Raw genomic sequence first — 14280 nt, 5'->3', positions numbered from 1 at the left:
AGTAGATTAGTTATGTTAATAAAAATTTGATCAATGGTATGTCCTTGAGAATAGGTAAGAAAAGAAACACAGGATAGCATATCTTAATCTATGAAAGATTGATTAAAATAATGAGTCTGGGAACTTGCTAAATAATTGTGAGAGATAGGGGACAGGCTCTAAGGCTCCTTGCAGGTGTTGGAGTTTGTCCCAATCTCCTATGAATCACATATGTAAACTAAACTAAAGCTTAACTTTGTATACCGAGTCATCATTGTGAGAAGGCTCGACTCGGTTTACAGCAATTAAATAAACAGAGAATGATTTACAAATGATAAATAGAAGATAATAGCAAAATTTCAAAAGAATTAATTTTCAAAATGTTTAGCAAATAGAGTAGTTTTTAAAGATTTACGGAAAAATTGAAACGAACTGGAACTCCTTAAAAAAAAGGGAAGATCATTCCAGAGTTGAGAGAATTTAAAGACCAAAGATTAACTGAAGATCTTGATTCCTTTAATCCCTTTTTTATAAGGAAGGGAGAGTTTAAATTGTTGGATACCTCTTGCAAAGGAGAATCGGTAAACATTCCAAAATAAAGGAATGAGGATTAAAGATACTATGTAGAATTTTAAAAGAAATATTAGCGTATTTAAATTGAATTCTAAAAAAAACTGGGTGCCAATAAAGACTCTGAAGCAAAGGGGTCACATGGTCAAATTTACATTTTCCAAAGATCAGCTTCGCAGCAGTATTCTGAATTAATTGTAATCTATGAAGACAAATTTTTGTAATGCCGAGGTAGATAACATTACAGTAATCAAGACGAGATAATATAATTGATTGAACTAAGATAGAAAAATGATGGTGATGAGAAAGATGTCTAACCTTCCTCAGCATTCGCAAACTAAAGAAGCATTTCTTGACCAAGGAATTTATTTGGACCTTAAAGGAACAAGAGGAATCAAAAAGGACTCCCATGTATGCATCTTGCATATTCATTGAGTATAGACTAAAACAACAAACCTTTTAGGTGAGGTTCTGGGACTAGTCTGGTAAACACAAGATTAGTCCACACCACCTCCTGAAAAACAACAGATCGATAGGGTAAATGGACAGAGCAGTGATTATCTGAATAATAGCAACATTTGGCACCATTACCCAGATAACTGTCTGGAAAATAAAGTTTATGAAAATAAAAGTTAATGAAAATTTGATATACCACTTAAATGTTTTCTAAGCGGTGTACATAAGTAAAAGGCTAAAATATAAAATTGCTCGGAGTGATACAAACATAGTGAGGAGAGGTAGAAATAGCAATATAATTTCTGATAGGAAAGAAAACATTTAAGGGAGATACACAAGGAGGGGGGTGGGGGGTTTAGAGGCCTTCCTGGTAGGCAATAATTATGGCATTGTTAACAATCAAAACCATCTTTGAAAATAAATGTTTTTAGGTTTAATTTGAATTTAGAGAGGGAAGCGTCTTTGCAGAGATGGGATGGCATATTGTTCCATAACGTTGGGGCTGTGACACAGAAAACTGATTTTCTAGTCGAATCATAAACTATGTGACGGGTTGAAGGTATTTCTTTTTTTTTTTTTTAAGTTCAAAAGATTTTTATTGAATTTTCATATAAAATAACAAAACATAAATAAAAATAAAACAGAACAGTAAGACTGTGATTCATATATATCAACCTGGTATACATGAACAAATAACAATATAACGGTATAAGTGAACTAGCAATTCAAACCAAATACAATAAAGATGTATATGAAAGACGGAATGTCAGAGAAAGGGAAAGATAAAAGGAAGACTGAAAGAGAAGAAGAGGGAAGAGGTAGATCAAAGACAGAAATACAGATACATAAGTGGTCTATGAAGTAGAATGTATAAAGTGATCTAGGAATTGCCAAGGAGAAGTAGGACTTGAGGAACCTGAAGATACTTTAGATATGCATCGTTTTTCAAAAGCATATTGTTCATATTTTTGATATAAGCAGAGAGAATTCCACCAAAAGGTGTAGTCCAGCAAGTCGGCCGATTTCCAATTCTTGAGTATATGCATAATGGCAATGGAGATCATCGCATCTGTCAGTCGTGTTGGGCATAGCGACAGGGCAAAGCAAGGATGTTGTGACCGTAAAATAATAATGTCAAAAGAAATGTCCACTGAGCAAGAAGTTATTTCTTGAATAGTTGACCAGACACGAGTCCAGAAAGGTCTAATAGACCGGCAAGAAAACAACATATGATCCAAGGATCCTTCAGTTTCAGAGCAGTGCCAACAGTTCGGATCAGATTTCAACTTGGCTTTGCACATGCGTAGGGGAGTCCAAATTGCATGCCACATGAGGAAGTAGAGCGATTGAGATATTCGAGAGGACATGAAGGAACGATTAGTCTTGGACCAGAGAAGATCCTAACGAACTCCTGAGGTAGGGATGGTCAACAAGGTATCCCAATGATGCATAGAGTGAGGTGAGAAGGCGTAGCGTCCATCTCTCATAATGTGATAAAAGGTAGCAATCGCTTTTCCTGAGAGAGCAACTGAGGAAGTCCAATGAACCACAGAGGATTTCGAAAGTTTGTCAGTTGGGGCAAGAGTTACTGTAGCTAGAGTCTCAGTGAGGATGAGCCATTGTGGATACAAAGCTGGAGATAGAGAGTATTTAATGCAGAGTTAAGAAAAGGGAATCACTTGGCCATCACAAAGGAGTTGAGAGACAGACCAAAGACCAGCCTTTTGCCATTTCTTCCAAGATATTGATTTTCCATTATGTTTGATGTTATGATTATCCCAAAGTGACATATGATGACTATTGTATACAGAAACATCAACAAAGGAATCAAGAGTATGAAGGGCCTGCTGTGTTGCACCCAGGAGCGAATAAACCCTCAGGTTTTTAGGAATATTCATAGTACACAAAATATATAGAGGATATGGAGAACTTATAGAGGATTCGAACTCCAACCAAGAAGGTAGGTGTTGGGGAGGGGGGGTATGAATCCAGTAAACGCCATATTTGGCGAGGGCGGCTGTTTGATATAAAGAAAAATCAGGAAGATTCATACCACCATGCAATTTAGAGGCCATCAATTTAGATAAAGCTATACGAGGCTTTTTGTTGTTCCAAATAAAAGTAGACAATTTCCTATTAATCCATAGAAATAAAGACTTCTTGCAACGAAAGGGCAACAAGGACAGTATATATAAAATTTGTGGAGCAAGAGTCATTTTAACAGAGGCTATTCTGCCCCACCAAGATAAGAATAAGGGGGACCATTTAGAAGTAGTATCAGTAACAATTTGTTTGATTCTATTAACATTTCCATTGTGTGATAAGGATCTTTATGAATCAGGATACCCAAATATTTAATAGCATGAGAGGACCATTTAAATGGAAAGGAGGACAGGTCCGAGAGTGTGACAATATCATTAAGTGGGAATATTTCCAATTTCTCCCAGTTAACAAGATAACCTGAAAGAGGAGAGTATTGATCAACTAAACGGATGAGAGCGGGAAGGGAGGTGAGTGGATTTTTGATGAAGAGAAGAACATCATCAGCGTATGCAGCAAGTTTAATGTGTCTAGAGTGAGAGGGTATACCAGAAATTAGATCAGAGTCACAAATGGATGCAAGAAGAGGCTCGAGCGCAAGATTAAATAGAAGCAGTGAAAGGGGGCACCCCTGTCTAGTACCCCTGTGAAGTGAGAAACTATTAGATAAGGTATTATTAATGAGGATACGGGAAGAAGGTTGCTTATAAAGAGTTTTAATCCAATTAATGAAATAATCCCCAAAGTTAAATTTATGTAAGACCCGTAGGAGGAACGACCACTCTACGCGATCAAACGCTTTTTCTGCATCTATAGCAATGCCCACAACAGGATCAGATAGGAGTTTAACATGAGCGTTAATGTGATGAAAAAGACGTAAATTATCTCCGATATAACGAGATTTGATGAAACCAGTTTGATCTTTATGAATAAGAGAGGAGATTACTTTATTGAGACGAAGCGAAAGGATTTTGGCCAAAATTTTATAATCAAGATTAAGACGTGAGATAGGTCTAAAGTTTTTGACAAGGGTGGGATCTCTATTAGGTTTTGGAAAAACTACTACAGTGGCTACAGCAAATTTAAGTTGTTTGTCGGGAGACCTGTGAATGAAGTTATAATAGTCCAGAAGATGAGGGGACAATAAGTCACTAAATTTTTTGAAAAACTCATTTGTATAACCATCAGGGCCAGGTGCCTTATTTTTTGCTAGAAACGATATAGCAAGGTGAATTTCAGAAGTAGAAATAGGAGATTCCAGATCTGATTTGGTCGAATCATTTAAAAGAGGAAGGTCAATGTTTGCTAGAAATGAATCAATATCAGAGTCAGAAGATGTAGATTCGGATTTATAGAGATTGGAATAAAAGAGTTCAAATTGGGAGGCAATATCAGTAGTAGAGAGTACAGTATGACCAGAGGAGGTTTGTATGGAAGAAATATGTAGTTTTTTCGATCTAGTGTTAAGGTATTTAGCTAAAGATTTCCCCATTAAATTATCTCCTAAATAGTGACCAGAGGAGTGCAGAAAAAGATCCTGTCTAGCTTTGTAAGATAAAAGAGAGTTGTACTCATACTTTAGTTTCAAGAGATGCTGGTAGGTAAGGGGATCGGAATTGTGATCAAGAATATGTTGTGATTTGATTTGTTTGATGTTCATTTCCAGTTCATTTTCTCTCTTCAGCAATTGTTTTTTCTTCCAAGAAGAGAGCTTGATTAGTTCCCCATGAAGGGTGACTTTATAAGCCTCCCAAACAGTAGAGGGACTGATTTCTGTACTGACAGTATTGAAAGCAAAGAATTCAGCAGTGAAAGCACGAACTTTATTAACAATATCTTCATCTAGGAGAAGGTGATTGTTGAGTCTCCAAGAAGAAGATTGTGTTCTGGTTGAGGAAAGTGTGAGAAAGAGAGAAATGGAAGCATGATCAGTGAGGGTAATCGGATGAATAGTGACATTGGTCACAGAATAAATAAGGTGAGGAGAGAGAAGAAAATAATCAATTCTAGTGTACGTGTTATGTGGGGGAGAGTAGTGAGAATATTCTTTGCCTTTAGGATTAAGAAGTCTCCATGGATCAGTTAAGGAGAAATTGTCCATGAGATTATGAAGTTCTAAAAACGATCTGGATTTGGCAATTTTACAGGAAGACGTTCTATCCAATATCAGATTCTGAATTTGATTAAAGTCGCCACATATAATAAAGGAACAAGAGCCAAAATCCATAAGAATGTGCTGGAGAGTTCTGAAAAAATCAGGGTCATCTATGACAGGAGCATAAATAGAAGACATATTCAGCTGAGTGCAACACAGCATGTACCAGGCACCACCTGCCCTCTGCATCAGTTTTGTGATTTTTAATGATAATCGGCAATTTGTTGTTGAAGAAAATGGAGACTCCATTCTTTTTTCTAGATGTAGCTGGCGAGAAGAAATGAGAGGTGAATCCTTGTATATGTAATTTAGAGGCAGCTGCAGAGGGAAGGTGGGTTTCTTGTAAAAAGATGACATCAGGACGCTTTGTAGAGATATAATGAGAAATTTTTCGGCGTTTGATGGGATGATTAAGCCCATTGACATTATGAGATATGATATGCATATCAGCCATTATCTATAATATGAGGCGTAATAAAACCTGAATCAAGACAAATACAATACCATAAGGAAAGAAGACCACTTCTAAGAAGAAAAAAGAGGAGAACAAAAAGGGAAAGATAAGACAGAGAATCAGAAAAAAGAACCCGATGCACAGCTGTTGATGAAGCCATGCAGCAGAATAGAAACAGACAATTCGTGGGTGTTCCTGTAGAACCCAGGGGAGAAACACAAGCGGTGTGCAACAGCTCCACATTAACAGTAATACTGAATCTAAAGTGTATTCAGACATGCATAATATCACCAAGTCAGTACATGAAGAAAAGTCACTGCATTTTCAAAGAGTCCAGAAAATCTTTCAGATCATTGGGATCAGTGTAGGAGGCGGTTTTGTTATTATACGAAGGTATTTCTAATAAGTTTTGATTACTGGAACAAATGGATGGTGATGGAGTGTATGTGCAGAAATACTTTTATTTCCTGCAGCTTTTGGCTTTAGCTGATTGCTACTGACAGTGCAGGATCTCTTAGTCCCTTGCTGAAACCTAGAGATTTCTCTGGTTTTCCACTTTTCCCTGTCACACCATTGTGTATATGAATTCAGTTGTGTTACAGAAGTACTGAACTCTGAGCATAAAGACTCTTGAAACATCAATACAGAAGCTGTTTAATGAATTTTCAATTACATATATGGTTGTACTGTTGGACTCTAACTTTTCCTTTAAGGCTCATGTGTCTTTTTTTCAAATGAAGACAAATTCAGTCTATCTGATATTTGTTGAACAGAGAGCATTGCAAGTTAATATCCATGCTTGGATTATTGTAATGCACCTTTTAGAGGCAATTGTCAAAGAGAGATCAAATGATTGCAATTGATTCAGAACACTGCTGCGAAGTTACTTTTTAATTCCAGGAAATTTGATGATAATAAAAATAATAATAATAACAGTTTATATACCGCAGGACCATGAAGTTCTATGCAGTTTACAATGATTAGAAATGTTACAGATTAGGAATGTTACAGATTAAATGGAATAAACAAAGTACAGACTTAGTTATTGATAGTTCTAACGATCATTTATTGAGGACTGAGATTGTATAGGTTGGTTTCCTAAGTATTTCAGGAACAGATGTGTTTTTAGGCATTTCCTGAATTCCCCAAAGGTAGTGGGCACAAGCAATTGTTCACGGTCTTTACCCTATAATGCTGCTTGATGTGCGAGAAGATGTTGGTTATAACTCTTAAATTGATATGACTGCATTATTAAAATCTGAGCATTGGTTCCCATTGGAATACTGTATAACCTATAAAACATTGTTGTTTCTGTTTAAGATTATTTATCAGGGCTCTCCTCAATTTTTATCACCACATCTTGTGCCATATAACCCCACGCAGGCCCTGTGCTCTAGTCAACAACATTTATTGACTGTCTCCTCAGTTCGAAACATCTCAGAAATTGATGTTTAGTGTAGTAGGAGGGCCTACTTTATGGCTTGCCCTACCCATGTCATTATGTATTGAGACTTCTCTTTCCTCATTTTAAATGCTGTTATGTAAAGCACATTGTTTTTACTAGCTTTTAATACCTGATTAGACAGATGGACTGCTGCTGGTCCTAGGTCCTGGGAGACCCAGCAGACTTGGAGAGTTTTGTCTTTCTCTTAATGTATAATATTTCTGTTTCGTTTCTTTTGATATTTTAGTGTAATATACACTGCCTTGATAGCCTTGCTTTAGGTGGTTAATCAAAGAAATGTAACCTTGAAATGTAACCTACCTTTGTCCATAGGTTGGTACATGGCAGCAGAATACCATCAGGGGAAAATTACTGCCACTGCTAGCTTAAGATCCCCTGTCCTGCAAGAAGCAGCAGCTACTTGTGAGATCCGAATTCACTATCACATCTGGAATGCAGGTAACTATATTAGCCACATAATGTAATACTATGCAGCTGTTTTGAAAACTTTTGAGATTTTCCTAGCTGAATATAGAGAGGTTTAGTAAATTGTCCGAACACAAATATGAGCGATACTGGAGTACGTATTCACAGATCGTGTCCATGCTACAACCCTATCATTCTCCTCCCGTTCTTACACACCTTGATCCTGATCTAGAAACATAGAAACATAGAAAGATGACGGCAGAAAAGGGCCATAGCCCATCAAGTCTGCCCACTCCACTGACCCACCCCAATAGTCTAGATGCTAGTGACTCGACTTACGTAGGGATCCCACGTAAGTGTCCCATTTTCTCTTAAAGTCGAGCACGCCGGTGGCCTCGACCACCTGCACCGGAAGCTCATTCCAGTGGTCCACCACCCTTTCCGTGAAAAAATACTTCCTGGTGTCACTACTAAATTTCCCCCCTCTAAGTTTAAGCGGATGCCCTCTTGTGGTCGAGGGTCCTTTGGGGAAGAGAATGTCATCTTCCACCTCGACACGTCCCGTGATGAACTTAAATGTCTCAATCATGTCCCCCCTCTCCCTGCGTTCCTCTAGAGTGTAGAGCCTCAGTCTGCTCAGTCTCTCTTCGTACGAGAGACCCTTGAACCCCAAGACCATCCTAGTGGCCATCCGCTGAACCGACTCGACTCTAAGCACGTCTTTACGGTAATGTGGCCTCCAGAATTGCACACAGTATTCCAGGTGAGGTCTCACCATGGTTCTGTACAGCGGCATTATGACTTCTGGTTTCTGACTGACAAAACTTCTATTGATACATCCCATCATTTGCCTTGCCTTGGATGTGGCCTTCTCCACCTGTTTGGCAGCCTTCATGTCTGCACTGATGATTACTCCCAAATCTCGTTCTACTGAGGTCCTAGCTAATGTTACTCCATTTAAGGTGTAAGTTCTGCACGGATTTCTGCTACCGAGGTGCATGACCTTACATTTCATAGCATTGAAGCCTAGCTGCCATGTCGAGGACCAGTTTTCCAACATACGAAGGTCCTTTGTCATGCTATCCTGTAAAAAGCTTCAACTTATTATGTTGCACAGTTTTGCGTCATCGGCGAATAATGTTGCTTTACCCTGTAGTCCTAGTGTCAAGTCCCTTATAAATATGTTAAAAAGGAGAGGACCAAGGACCGAGCCCTGCGGCACTCCGTTGGTCACCTCCAATGCTTCAGATAGGGTGCCGTTAACCACCACCCTCTGAAGTCTACCACTCAGCCAATCATTGACCCATGCAGTTATCGTCTCACCCAACCCCATTGATTTCATCTTGTTTAGCAGCCTGCGGTGTGGTACGCTGTCAAAAGCCTTGCTGAAATCCAAATAGACTATGTCCAGAGACTCTCCTGAGTCCAACTTTCCTGTCACCCAATCAAAGAAGCTGATGAGGTTGGATTGACACGACCTACCCTTAGTGAATCCATGCTGACTAGGGTCCCTAAGATTCCCCTCATCCAAGATCATGTCCAACTTACGTTTAATTAGTGTTTCCATGAGTTTACATACTATCGATGTGAGACTCACTGGTCGGTAATTCGCAGCCTCCGCTCTGCAACCCTTCTTGTGTAGAGGAACAACATTTGCCGTTTTCCAGTCCAGGGGGACTCTCCCCTGAGCACTCTTGGGTGCAGTTCATCTGGACCCATGGCTTTGTTTACCTGGAGTCTTGACAATTCGCTGTAGACATCAGTTGGTGTGAACTCGAAATTCTGAAATGGGTCTTCCACGCTTGACATTGCTTCCAGATGTGGCCCTTGCCCCAGTGCCTCGCAGGTAAAAACCGAGCAGAAGTATTCATTCAGTAGTTTGGCTTTATCGGAATCTGTTTCCGCGTAATTCCCGTCCGGTGTTTTGAGGCGTACTATCCCGTTTGTGTTTTTTTTTCTGTCACTAATGTACCTGAAGAAGGATTTGTCCCCCTTCTTAATGTTCTTTGCTAGAGTTTCTTCCACTGCAAGTTTGGCCTCCCTGACTGCTGTTTTGACTGCTGCAGACCTGGTCCTATATTCAATGTTAGCTTCACCTGTTCCCGTACTGTTTTTTTTCAGGATCCTGAATAGGGCTGCCAAAAAAACTAGCTGAATATGAGGCACCCTCATCTCTGCTTCTCCCCTACAACTCCTCCCCTATTCCCTATTAGCAAATTATGCTAAAAAATAATTCAGATACCTAGCTAATTTGGATGCAAACTCTCATGGCAATATATGCATGGAATTTGATGATTTAAAGTCAAGGATTTGCCTATTCATAGGACTGCTAGGACATTATAATTAGGGCAGCAGAATCTTGGATGAGAGTTAGTTTAGTGTAGTCTGTGGCTGAGCATGTAGCCCTTCATGACACTGAATTGCTTTCAAAGTACTTCAATGAAAAATGGAGCCTGTAGGGCAGAGGTGTCAAAGTCCTTCCTCGAGGGCCACAATCCAGTCGGGTTTTCAAGATTTCCCCAATGAATATGCATGAGATATATTAGCATACAGCGAAAGCAGTGCATGCAAATAGATCTCACGCATATTCATTGGGGAAATCCTGAAAACCCGACTGGATTGCGGCCCTCGAGGAAGGACTTTGACACCCCTGCTGTAGGGAGTCATCCTTCTGATGGTGCTAAATTGAACAGAACTGGGTAGTGCATGCTTGGGTTTACAAGGGATTAGATTGGTATTATCAACTTGAAATCACATGTCAACTTCCTAGATGTTATTTTGGCATCTCCACCAGTGGCGTAGTGAGGATGAGAGGCACCCTCATCTCTGCTTCTCCCCTACAACTCCTCCCCTATTCCCCCTTGCCGCACATGTGCCCCCCTTCCCTTTCCTCGTATCTCTAGTTGTTCACCACCACAAGCAACAAGAACTTCAGCGTTCTCCGTGTGACCCCATTGGCTCTCCCTATGACCTCACTTCCTATGTGTGGCACCCGGAAGATATCAGTGATGTGATTGCGAGGATCACATTGAGTTGTTGCTCATGGCAGTGAACAATTAGAGGTATGGGGGAAGGGAAGGGGGCACGTGTGATGAGGGGGGAGTGGGAAGAGGTGAGGTAGAGAGGAGGAGGGGTGCTGGAGCCCCAACTAACATGGCGCCTGGGGCAGACCACCCCCTGCCCTCCTCCCTACTACGCCACTGCTCTCCACCAGGACCAAAAGTTTGAATTGTTCATTGTTGAAGTATTTTCGGATTTGCCTTAGGTTGCGCATGGTTGCGAATGCCTTCTGGATTGTTTTGCTGATTTGAAGTTGCATGGTGCAGCCTTTGTCTATCATTATTCCCAGCAGTTTTAGATTGGGTCGCATAAGGTATATGATGGAGTCTATTTCTAGGTTTGATACGGTTGGGGTTTTGTTTTTTTCTAGAAGTAAGAAATTGGTTTTGTCTTGATTCAGCTTTAATTTATGGTCTCTCATCCATTTTGACAGTTTCTAGTGCAGTGTGTAGTTTGTTCGTTGTGTTGGGGTTGGTTTGGTCGAAGGCAGGAGGATGGTGATATCATCTGCATAGCTATATGAAGTTATGCCTATTTCTTCTAAGCGTGTGCCAAGTGTGGTTATGTAAAGGTTGAAGAGTGTTGGAGATAGTGGGGAGCCATGGGGGATTCCGCAGGGTTTGTTCCAGGATTCCGACTGTTCCTTGTTTGCTTTAACTCTGTATTTTCTTGAGCGGAGGAATCCTTCAAACCAATTGTAGACTCTGCATATGATTCCTATTGCCTCCAGTGTTTGTAGTAGGATGTTGTGATCTACTAGATCAAATGCCGCTGTGAGATCGAGTTGTATGAGTAGCATTTTTTTGCCTTTACTTAGGTGTTGTTTGGCTATGTCTAAGAGGGAGACTAGTAGTGTTTCTGTGTGTAGTTGCTTCTGAAGCCTGATTGTGAAGGGTGGAGTATGTTGTGGTTTTCTAAGTATTCGATGAGAAGTTTTGCTACGAGGCCTTCCATTAGCTTGACTTAAAGTGATATGGAGGCTATAGGTCTATAATTGGATGGCTGATCTGTAGCTCCCTTTGGGTCTTTCAGGATAGGGGTTATGATGATTTTGGACAGGTTTTGTGGAAATTAGCCCTCTGTTAGCATGTAACTGATCCACCGCATGAAGTGGGTGCGGAATTTAGTGCTGGTTGCTTTTAACAGATATGGGGGCAGTGATTGAGGTTGCAGGCTGCATGATTGTATTTGTTGTAGAGTCTTTGTAGGTTGGGCCATTGTAAGTTTGGGAAGTCTGACCAGTTTCTGTCTGTTGCAGAGGCCTCTTTTCCTATGGGTAGTAGTGAGATTTTGTCAAGATGGCTTGGGGTCCCGGTGAAAGTGTTTCTGGCTGTTGAGATTTTGTTTCTGAAGAATTCAGCCAGTTGGTTTGCTGTGGGGGGAGGGGCGGTATTGGAGGATAGGTAGGGTTTGGTGTCTGTGAATTCCTTTAGTAGTTTGAAAAGTTTTTGGTGTCTTGGATTTCTGTGCCTATTTGACTGGTGTAGTATGATTTTCTTTTTTCTTTTAGCTTTTGTTTATATTGTTTGTTCAGTATTCTCCAGGTTGTTTTTGTGTGTTCTTGGTTGTCTTTTCTCCATTCTCTTTCAAGACATCTGCATTGTCGTTTGAGTTGTAGTAGTTCGTTGTCAAACCATTTGTCTGAGCGTCTGCAGATTCTGGTTTTTATTTGTGGTTGTGTAGGGTCATATTCTGAAGAATATAGCTTTTGATAAAACTGTAAAAATTAGCCCATAATATCTTTCTGATTAACAAGTATTGTACCTTTATTATCCTTAATAGATGATATCCTCTCCCAGTTTCTTTTTGTTTTAAGGTGATTTGCCAGTATCTTCCCAGCTTTATTAGTGCCTGCATAATATACAGCATTATTTATAAAGAGATTTTTACACACCCTATGACTTAAAGCAGAATCATATTTAAATTTAGCCCCATGAGCCTAGTCACCACCCTCGTATCCCATCTTGTGACCAGTTGTGCTTCCAGATTGGCTTTCTCTTTCTCCAAAACCCCCAGTTCAGCTAAAGCTACTTTATTTTTATAAGCCAAATAAGCAATAATATGAACCCTAATAGTTGTTTTAAAAGCATCTCAGACTGTTTCAGGTGATATCTGCTCTGAATTATTTAATTGAAAAAATTCCTGGATTTTCCCCTGAATTTCTTCCAAAAATTGAGGGTCAGTAAGTAGAGCATTATTAAAATGCCAAACAGGAGAGGAGTTAGAAATCAATGCCACTTGAATAATGATCCAAATCCCAGCATGATCAGAGAGAAGGATATCATCTATTTCTACCTGAAGAACTTGATGTGACAAATGATTTGATATATAAAAAAAATAATCAGTCTTAGAGAAGGATTGATGAACATGAGAACAAAATGTGAATTCTCTACCTGTTGGATGCAGAATTCTCCATATGTCTTTCAAACCACACGCTTTCATCAATTATAGCACGCTCTTGTCAGATATACTCTCACAGGTTTTCTATCTAAAACTGGATCCAGGACAGCATTGAAGTCACCCACCACAATCAAATTATACTTTGCAACTCTTTATAAAAAGGAGCATTATTAAAATTGGGGGGCATGAAGATTCAGTAAAGCTAGAGTCAGGTTTTGTAATTTTACATTTAGATACACCCATCGACCTTTAGGATTTGCACAACTTCCTCCTTATCTCATCCCCATACATTCAAACCCCTGCCATACACACATAGTCCACAGAACCCCATTCACACTAAAACTTTCATTGTTTACCTCCCTCCCCCATAACCACCCCCCAATCACCCTCCCAACCCCCCTTTCTCTACTGGTGAGCATTGATCTCAAGCAGTAGGAACATAAGAATTGGTTCCCCCATCCTTTAGCTGATAATAAATGCTTGTTAAATGGAACCAAATTTCCCAACAAAAACTAAAATTGGCATTTCAGTCATAAGGCAAATATGAGCCAGTCTGACTCAGTTCAAGTAATCATAATTAGTTCACAGTCAAAGTGCCCAAATGGTTGTTTAAAAAGTCCTGCAGCACTGTAGGATCTGTGAAATTCGTTGGTCTAGTTTGAAAAGTAACACGCATTACAGCTGGGTAAAATAACCTATACTGAGCTCCTAGCTGCTTAAGGTGAGGACGCATAGACAAAAATTGCTTCCTCATCCAGGCCGTTTGTTTTGCGAAGTCTGGAACCACAGAGATCTTGGCCCTTGCCATTTAAAATTCTTTTGGGTGTTGTTTGTTTGTTTGTTTTTTGGGGGGGTTGCTTCTGTAAGGATTTCAAGGCTCTGTTGGAATCTTAGGACTTTGAAAATCAACAGTTGAGGCCCATGCATACTTGCAATAACTTTAGAAAGCAAGATCAGTGTCAGTAATTGAAATGTATGCCATCTAGATAACTACGGTAAGTTGCAAGCAGAATCTGCTGGGTTGAAGAGGACTGCTCTACTGTACAATCATCAGTTGTAATAGAGCTATAAGGGTCTAAGATTTTAGAACAAAAGAACTGGGCTAGATTATCAGCTGAAGGCATTATCTAAACCAGGGGTGTCCAACCTGCGGCCCGAGGGCCGTATGCGGCCCCGTGAAGTATTTTGTGCGGCACCAGTCGAGGGCGATGAAGTGTTTTCCTCTGCTGTCTCCGGGTGTTTACCGTCTTGCCGGCTCCCTCCTCTGTCTTGCTGCAGCGTTTGTGCGACCCCAGA

General features: G+C 40.0%; 1 protein-coding gene across 3 annotated transcripts in view; it reads left to right on the top strand.

Moving 5' to 3' along the window:
- The window catches only part of MAMDC4 (MAM domain containing 4), a 343940-nt gene that overhangs the window by 63524 nt on the left and 266136 nt on the right, over positions 1-14280 (top strand). For all 3 annotated transcript variants that reach the window (XM_033959811.1, XM_033959812.1, XM_033959813.1), the window contains one exon: positions 7432-7557. In XM_033959811.1, coding sequence (XP_033815702.1) covers positions 7432-7557 — 126 coding nt within the window. The remainder of the gene's footprint in view (positions 1-7431; positions 7558-14280) is intronic.

This window comes from Geotrypetes seraphini, chromosome 10 (genome assembly GCF_902459505.1).
Source record: "Geotrypetes seraphini chromosome 10, aGeoSer1.1, whole genome shotgun sequence".
Lineage (NCBI taxonomy): Eukaryota > Metazoa > Chordata > Amphibia > Gymnophiona > Dermophiidae > Geotrypetes > Geotrypetes seraphini.
Note: the sequence above shows the minus strand (reverse complement) of the source record. Positions and strands in the feature narration are given on the sequence as shown.